This window comes from Chrysochloris asiatica, unplaced genomic scaffold (assembly GCF_000296735.1).
Source record: "Chrysochloris asiatica unplaced genomic scaffold, ChrAsi1.0 scaffold00042, whole genome shotgun sequence".
NCBI classification, from domain to species: domain Eukaryota; kingdom Metazoa; phylum Chordata; class Mammalia; order Afrosoricida; family Chrysochloridae; genus Chrysochloris; species Chrysochloris asiatica.
The window spans coordinates 11,420,217-11,429,637 of record NW_006408560.1 but is presented as its reverse complement, the minus strand read 5'-3'; the positions used below and the strand labels follow the sequence as shown (position 1 = coordinate 11,429,637).

General features: G+C 43.6%; 1 protein-coding gene across 1 annotated transcript; it reads left to right on the top strand.

Moving 5' to 3' along the window:
- The first annotated feature begins 6,259 nt into the window (after positions 1-6,259).
- On the top strand, positions 6,260-7,484 carry LOC102831078 (protein S100-A7-like). The gene is made up of 2 exons (XM_006861459.1): positions 6,260-6,400; positions 7,320-7,484. Exons 1-2 carry the CDS (start codon positions 6,260-6,262, stop codon positions 7,482-7,484), a joined length of 306 nt encoding a protein of 101 aa, XP_006861521.1.
- Positions 7,485-9,421: the final 1,937 nt, after the last annotated feature.

Here is a 9,421-nt window from a genome sequence, read left to right as displayed (position 1 = left end):
TGAATCACCAACAATGTGAATGAAAAAACAAAAGACTCACCCCAAAGCATAGAATTTTGAAATTTTGGAAACTTGGGGACAAAGAAAAGATCCTAAGCTCTTCCAGTGAAGTTAAAGAGGTTGTACACCAAGAGTCTAGACACAGGACACCTCCAGACTTCTCAGCATCAACTCTGGAGACAAGTTTTACAAGGCACTGTTGTTGTTAAGTGCCTTCGAATCAGTTCTGACTCATAGAAACCCTATACAGGGTTTCCTAGGAGCAGCTGGTGAATTTGAACCACTGACCTTGCCGTTCAAACCGACCTTGCATTTCAGTTCATTATCCCTCAGCACCACACCAGGACTCCATACAAGACATTTGTTGTTGTTGTTGTTAAGTGCCATTGAGTCAGTTCCAACTCCTTGGAAACCCTATACAGGGTTGCTATGAGTCAGAACCAACTTGATGACACTTAACAACAGCAACAATATACTGTGAGAGAATAAATTTCTATATATTAAAGCCATCTACTTGTGACATTCCTGTTATCGCTGTACTAGGTAACTAAGACAGGACATGATGTGGGCAGAGGTTTGCAGAGTTCAGGAAGCCATAAGGGATTCAGTGAGAAAGAAGGGAAGAGGTCAGCATTAGGAGGAAAGGTAGCTTTCTTACAGCCAGTCTTTATGCATCAGCAAATACAGAGTTCTGTTTTCAAAGATACTCTGACTATTTGATGAGGGTGTCTAGTTCCTGACCTCTGGGACCTTACAGTTAATAAAAAACAATTGCTTTTGAGTTGGATTTGACTCATGACAACCTCATGTGTGTGAGTAGAACTGTATTCCACAGGTTTTGTAATGGCTGATTTCTCCGAAGTAGATAGCCAGGTCTTTCTTCCATGGCACCTCTGGGTGGGCTCGAACCCCCAACCTCTTGGTTATCAATACCATGATCCAAAGTCAAGTATTTTCAGGGGCCAGATCACAACAGTATTGTATTGAAAGAAAAACCAACTTAATGAGAATTAAGTTAACAACTTTATAGGGCAGAGTTGAACTGTTTTATAGGGTTTCTGAGGTTGTGAACCTTTTTGAAAGCAAACTGTCATTTCTTTCTCCTGTAGAGTGACTGGTGGGTTTGAACCAACCTTTTGGTTAGAAACCCAACACTTACCCTATTGCCCCACCAGAGATTGTTGTTGTTGTTGTTAGGTGCCATCGAATCAGTGTTAATAGCGACCTTATTCACAGTAGAATGAAACACTGCCTGATCCTGGGCCAACCTCACTATTTTTACCATGCTTGAGCCCATTGATGCTGCCACTTTGCCAATCTATCTTGCTGGGGGTCTTTTTCTCTGACCCTCCGTCTTACCAAACATGATATCCTTCTCCAGCGACTGGTCCCTCCTGACAATATGTCCCAAATACGAGAGATGAAGTTTGGTCATGCTGGCTTCCAAGGAACACTCTGGCTGCATTTCTTCCAACACAGATCTGTTGGTTCTTTTGGCAGCCCATGGCACTTTCAATATTCTCCTCCAACACCATAACTCAAAAGCATCAATTCTTCTACAGTCTTCCTTATTCACGGTCCAGCTTTCATATGCATATGACATTATTGAAAATACCATGGCTTGGGTCAGGCACACCTTAGTCCTCAAGCTGACATCTTTGCTCTTCAAAAGGTCTTGTGCAGCAGATTTTCCTAATGCAAAACTTCGTTTGATTTCTTGACTGCTGCTTCCATAAGCTGTTCTTTACACAGCCATACTGAAGGTTGTGCTCTTTGATCTTCATCAGTAAATGTTTTAAGTCCTCTTCACTTTCAGTAAGTAACGTTGTATCATCTGCATATCACAGGTTATTAATTAGTCTTCCCCTTATCCTGATGCCACATTTTGGTGGCATATAAATTGTCTGCTAAAAATGGCTGCAAACACTAATCTCACTGACAGCAAACAAGACTAATATGAGGTAGGTCTGTGGAGTCTGGAGATCTGTGTCCTGAGGCTCATTCCCTCCTTTGTTTTTAAATACCCCAGGACTGACACATTGGGATCTGCCTCAGACCCTTTGTAATGCATATCACCAGTAGGCATGGCTGATGCCCTAGGGAAACCTGAACACAGATCAAAATCCCTGGTCACCAGAGCAGAATATTCATTCTAAAAGGAAGATAAGAAAATGAACAGTAAGTGGCACCGAAGCAGAAATATCAGTCATACTCATGCAAAGAAATACTATACAGCAATGAAAATGAACAAACACAACCACTGTTGTTGTGAGGTGCTGTTCAGTTGACTCTGATTCATATATACCCCATGTGACAGAGTACAACTGCTCCATAGTGTGTTTTAGGTAATCTTAAGAAGCAGATCTGCAAGTCTTACTCCAGAGCAGTTGCTGGATGAATTCAAACAGTGAACCTTCCAGTTAACAGTCCAGTGCTTAATATTTGGTCCACCAGAGTTCCTTAACTAACACTGAAACATGGATAAAGCTAATAATTTTGAGAAATAGAAGGGAGACACAAAAGAAAATATGTCATTTAAAAAATTATAGAGAGTTCAGAAAGCAGCCTTCAGTGGTAAAACTATCTGTATGTAAAGATAATAAAAAGAGAGTCATATCATGCACTTTGATATAGTGGCAGTCTTGAGAAAAGAAGGTAGTAATTGGAGGGGGTTCTGATGATGTTTGATTCCTTGATATTGGTGATGGTTATGGCCGTCAGAGAGAATTGATTGAGTTGTATATTTTGGGGTTGCTCAGTCTATTTCAAAATAAAAAAAAAGAAATTTAAACTCTCATAAGTGCTGGTGGGTATGCAAAATGGTGCAGCCACTATAAAAAATAGTTTTGGTGTTCCTTGAAAAGTGAAGTGTTAAATTATGATTTTCTTGCTGTTAAGTGCCGTTGAGTTGGTTCTGACACACAGTGACCCTATATAGGGTTTCCAAGTTACTGTTGGTGGGTTTGAACCTTAGACCTTGAAGTTAGCAGTCCATTGCTTATCCTACAGTGCCATACCAGGACTCCAGAATTATGATACGACCCACAATTTCACTCCTGGGCTTATACAACAAAAACTGAAAACAGTGACTTTAAGAGATAATTAATTATATGTGAATACTCATAGCAACACTATTTTTACAATAGCCAAAAGATGAGAGCAATCTCTGTCCATCAGTAGATCAATGAATAAACATAGTGTAGTACACACCAGACAATAACATCATTCAGTTACCAACAGCAATGAAGTTCTGATACATACAACCAAATCCATGAACCTTGAAAACATAATGCTGAATGAAGCCAGTCAAGCACAAAGGTCAAATATTGTATGACATGGCTTCCATGAAATATATCCAGAATAGGCAAATTGATAGAGAGAGAAAGTAGATTAGAGGCTGTCAGGAGCTCAGGGGAATGGTTTCTTTAACGGGTATAGTTTCTATTTAGAATGATGAAAAATTTTGGAACTAAATAGTGGTGATGGTTGCACAATCATGTGAATGTAATTAACGCTGTTGAATTGCGTACAAGAAAATAATTACAGTGGAAAAAAAGAACATGGGGCAAACTAAATGGACATTTTGTAAGAATGCACACAAATGAGAGCACACCGTAGTTGTTTGAGTGGGGAATGGTACAAGAATGAAGATCAGAGACAAATAAGTAAACAAGAGAGGAATCTTTCAACAGATCAATGATATTTAAATTCCAGGAAATGGAGATTATGAATGGCTCAGCCTTTGATCTTGAGAATCAAAAATGAAACAAAAGAAAAATGTTTTATAAAAGTTAAAAATAATTTTAGCGTATGTGGACAAGATATAAAATTCAAAATTCCAATAGGGCTTAAGTGAAAATGTCTCTTTTTCCCCATTACTCCAAGGTTCCCCAGCTTTTCCACCTACAGATATTTCAGTCTCCTTGCTTTCTTGTGTATCTATCATTGAACCATACAGTCGATTTTGACTCATAATGATGCTATATAAGTTTCCCCAAACTGAAAATATTGATGAGCTTACAGTTTCATCTTTCTCCTGAGGAGTGACTGGTGGGTTTGAACCATTGACTGGAGAGTTATTAGCCCAATGCTTAAACCAGAGTGCCACCAGGGCTCCCTGAAGGCTTTTTGTTGTTGTTCATTGCTGTCTCATAACGACCCTGTATAGGGTTTCCAAGGGGCTGCTGGTGAGTTTAAACTGCAGACCTTGCGGTTCAAACCAACCTTGCAGTCCAGTGCTTTTACCCACTGTGCTATACCAGGCCTTTTTAGTAGGGTTGAAATGGATTCAAACAGTGAATCCATAAAGTTGTGGAGTTGTGGAAATATGGGTATAGAAGATAGATACAGGGAGGTCAACTGGAGCTTGGTGGGTCACTCTGAGTACCAGGTCTGGCCAGCGGTGTCATGTGCAGGGCAGTGGTGGGGATGACTTCCTGGCCCCTAGTGGAAAGTTTTAATGGGAGCAGAGAACACACAGAAAAAGCACCTCAGTGAGTCAGCAGGGTGGCTCCTTAGAGTGTCTCTATGGACCCTCCTTCTGAACTTTAGCTTCCTGTTTCTTGAACATAGACCTGCCCTTCTGCAGCAGTTAGGAACATGTCAGAGTTGGGGCATCCCCTAGATGCCGATACAGGTTGTTTTTCATCAAGGGAGGAGGAAGTCTTGAAGAAATCATAGAAAGGAACCAGTCATGCTACTGGGAGGCAGTGTGGCCCAATCCTTCATGTCCAGGCTCATCCCACGGAGGCCCCACACCATTCTATCAAGGTGGTGTTCTTCCTGGGGGAACCCTGGCCTCTTAGGGGGCTATAATGTGAAGGTCAGGAGTGGAGACTCCACATCAGGGTTCCTGGGTTCTGGCTCCATGTCTCCCACACCATGTCTCCCTGGTCTGTCACCTGTGGGTGCTGACTTCAGTCGACTTCTTGGGACTTCTTCAAGGGTTTGATGGGAAGGTGGAAGTGGAATGATCTTGTCTTCTTCTTGAACTTTGAGAGCCTTTGGGGACCTGACGTGACCCAAAATTCTTGGCTGAGGGTTAAGAGGAAGCTTTGGATTCAGTCTGATCCAGGTTCATGTCTTGACTGTGCTGTGTACTAGCTGCGGAATCTCATGTCTTTAATATGCTGCTAACTCAATGATAGTATCAATGTCCAATGGCATTGATGAGGGTACGTGAGGCAGGGTATGCGTAGTGTGTTGCCTAGCACAGAGTGAGTGGAGGTAGTAGGTCAATAAGCCATCAGTCCAGGTTTGTTGAAGGACAGGGTGAGTGAATCCCCAGAGATGTGCTACAGTGAAGGGTCCTAACTTTTATCCCTTTTAGTGTCCAGCAATCAGATTCTTTCTACCCCTTCACTGTCAAATAAGACACAACCCACTGAGCACAGCTCATTTGGCTTGAGGGAGGAGGCTCTAGGTGACGTCACCTAAGAAGTGCACTTACTGGTAGCCCTGGATGCTGATGGGAAATGATGGGCATATCCTCTAAGATGTGCCCATCAACCCACATGGGGCAGGGCTGCAAGAAACTGACAACACACACAGCCCCAGGGCTCCCAGCCCTAAAGAGCCAGGCAAAGTCCTATAAAAGGCCTGCTCTGTGCCCAGATGCACAGTCATCTCAGCTTCTCCTCCGTGATCATCCTCAGCTCTGGTAAGTCTGTACCTGCCTCTGTGCTTTTTTAGGAGCAGTGACCAGGGTTACCTGCTCTGCTGCCAGCAGGAGCAGGGAAAGCCACTGTTGGGAGTTTGGGTTCTAGTTCTGGCTCTGCCATTCTGTGGCTGTGCGAGCTTCACCCCAAGACTTAGGGATCTCATCTGTTCCTATTTGTCCTTTTGAGTCTTTCATTTGGTGTTTCTCTGAGAAATCTCAGGGAACATCTCTCCAGTGGAGCTGAGAACAGGATCCTTCTTTTCCTTCTTCAATTTGCTTAATGGTCAGACTCTGGGCTCATGAAGACCCACTGTCCATCCCACCTCCAAGGGAGGATAAGGCTAAGGGTCACTCACGTGTGAATGATGTGAAGGCTCTCCTGACACTAGATTGGGTCCCAAACTCACCATTTTCCTGTGAGATGACCTGTCCCCACCAAGGCAAGAAAATCCACCACATAAGGAATCACAAATTCCTTTGCACCCCCAGCCCTATCCTCACTTAATCCTTAGCACCCAACCATCATCTAATTTGGATGCCCCTGTGTGTTGGGGATCAAGCTCATTATCTTTTTTCTCTGCAGCCCTTTTGAAAGCAAAGATGAGCCCCACTAAAGCTGAAAAGTGCATGGTGGATCTGGTCACGCTATTTCATAAATACGTCAAAACTGATGATGCAATTGACAAGACCAACCTGAACCTGTTGATGAAGGAGAACTTCCCCAACTTCCTCAGTGCCTGTGTGAGTGGGGTCTAGATGGTCAGTGTTGGTGGGTACCGTGGACTGGCTGAGGATCCATTACCCTGTATAACCTTGAGCAAGCCACTGTCATTCTCTGATCCTCAATTTTTACATCTACAGAAAGAGGAAAATAGAATATTATTTCTTGGGCTAGTATGAGGATTTACACACATGCAATATGTGAAAATACTGAAAATAAGAAAGAATTGGGTCAGTATAAAGAGCTGTTAGATGATCAACACAATACTGCCTTTTGAGGGCAGTGAGTAGGTCCTTACCCCTTGATCGTCATGAGTTCATGCCCCATCTTTTCAAGGCTTCTGTGAAAGTTCCTGGGGTTAGAAGGAAGGTAATAGAAATGTCATTACTAGTAGGAATGAAAATACCTGTTTACAACTAAGAAATCTCATTCACAAAGCTGATTTAAGTTGGCTACTGGAATACACTGAACTGAATACCACCAAGAGTTGGTGCGTAGATAACACAGCCATGAGAAGACCAAGAACAGGAGCTTAGAACAGATTAGTGTTGATGGAACGTAAAGGGAGGGAGGGTTAAAGAACAAAGAATACAAAGCATTAGAGTTCATTTTGAGTTCCTGGGGAAGAACAGAGATAGATGATGCCTTAAAGAGGTGCGTGGACACCTGAGGCCAGAGGCCGCCTCTTACTCAGAACTCCCTCTCCCAGGCATCTTCAGGGAATCAACCTCTGTGATTACACATCCACACTGATCTTTGTGCAAGGATCACCCTCAGAGATCCTCAGGGGTGATGCTAACATCCCACCCTGTCTTTGCTCATTGGCCCTCTGGTTACAGGCCTCACCAGCTGCCCCTCACCTGTCTCTGCCTTCTTCTCTGTTGCCATCCCAGAACATGCCTTTGACAGAGGTTTTTGCTTTGTGTCTCCTTCCCACAGGACAAGAGTGGCAAAGATTACTTGGCCAATCTCTTTGAGAAAAAGGACAAGGATGGGGATAAGAAGATCCAGTTTTCTGAGTTTCTGTCCACACTGGGAGACATAGCTACAGACTATCATGAGCAAAGCCACGGAGCAAAGCCCTGTGCTGGGGGCAACCAGTGAACCTAGTCCAGCCAACAGCATCCAGAGATCCCTTCAACAACAATAAATGATTCCTTTCATTTTACATTAGTGTTATTCTTTCTTGTTTATGTTGTCAAACAATCAATTGCTTATTAGCTTTACTAAAGACAATAACTGTTCACTGTCAGGATTCACCAAGAATATGCTAGCATTTTCCCTTCATTGTGGCTTCTAGTATAGCCTTCCCCACTGTTTCAGAAGGACCTGTGTTCGCCTCTGTTGCAGCCACCATACCTGGTTTGAGAAGTGGAGTCTGGTGCAGAACCTTCTGTCCAGTTACACTGAGCCTCTTCCTCCAGATCTGGGAAATGTTAGAGACAAGTAGCAGATGTCTCCACACCTAGTGTTTATTCCCACTTACTCTAGCCAGGCTCTTCCTCTAGGGCAGGGGTGGAGAACCTTGTCTGTTAGAATGTAATATGATTTGCAGGCCATACAAAATAATCAACTTAAAAATTAGCCTGCTATATATTTGGTCAAACATTTAATGAACTCACCCCTAATGTGATGAATGGAGTCCTGGTGTGGCACTGTGGGCTAATGCGCTGGACTGCAATGTCAGTGTGAACCACAAGGTCGGCGGTTTAAGTTGCTCCTCGGAAACCCTATACAGGGTCACTGTGGGTTGGAACCAATTTGACGGCACTTATCAACAACAACAACAACAACAACAGTGTGATGGCTGGAATACGGTTGCCTTGGCAGGGCCAGACCAAATGATTTCATGGGCTTTATATGGTTGGACATTTCCCACCCCTGCTCTAGGGTGTGGAAGAGACTGGCCATAACTCACAGAGCTTCTTCAAAGGGCACCGAAGTCAGAGTGGCCCTGCTTGTTGTGAATATGAGGAGCAGCAGTGTCCTCAATACTAGATTCCCCTTCTGTGTCCTGGGCTTCTGGGGATGTGTCATTGTCCCTGTGATGTGTGCTTGTGTGTGGAAGTGGACAGAAGGGCATCCTGGCTGCTGAGTTGAGCCTCTATGATGGTTTCCAAAATGCCAGGAACTGGGTGTCTGAGGAAGCCCAGAGAGTGGCAAATATTCCAGGTTTAGAGGGTCTCAATGTTAATTTGGAACCCTCATGATATAGTGGCTAAGCACTTCATGGAAAGGTTGGTGGTTCAAACCCACCAGATTCTCCATAGGAGAGTGATTGCTAGGACACTTTATAGGGTAGTTCCACTTTGTCCTTGTAGGGTCTTTACAAGTTGGAATTGACTCAACGACATACAACAACAACCATGCTGGTCTGGGATCCAGACAGCCTAGAGCCACCAGGATAGAGCCAGAACATGAAGAGCTCATTAAGTCTGAGAGGGAGTGCTTATAAGTGTGATGAAGAAATTATAGCCTATTATGTACCTGGTGAAAAGGGCATGTTTCTACTCCAGGGTTGGTGATCTGCTGGACACTAAAGATGTGGGCCCAGAGGCTGACTTAGCAGTGTTGAATTTCCTAGAGTGATTTTTGTCAGAGGGGTCATCATTGACCTGGTAGAACTTCCAGGCCATGTCCCCTGAACCTCCTTTGATTTCCTATCATCTGGCCATATCACTCCTATGCTCCTGGTCACTTTCTCCTACTAACCTCATAATTGAATATACACTCTTCTTAGAGGAATTAGGTAACGCTTTCCCGAGTTCCCCCTCAATCACACCAGCATAAAACCCACAGAATGAGTTATCTGACTATGTCAATGACCCGTGTCCACTTTTTACTCTTCACCATTCCTTGAGCAACTCATTCCCATCCTCTCCACTCCACTAAGATTCATCTTTTTTTCTGAGCATTCAGCACCTTGTTGTCACTCAGTACTGTGCCGATGTTTTCAACTTGCATACTCTGTTCTCTGACCACTTGCCTCCCTCTCTCGTTCTCCCTCCCTCATTCTCATTCACGTGCTGCTTAGAGTCATC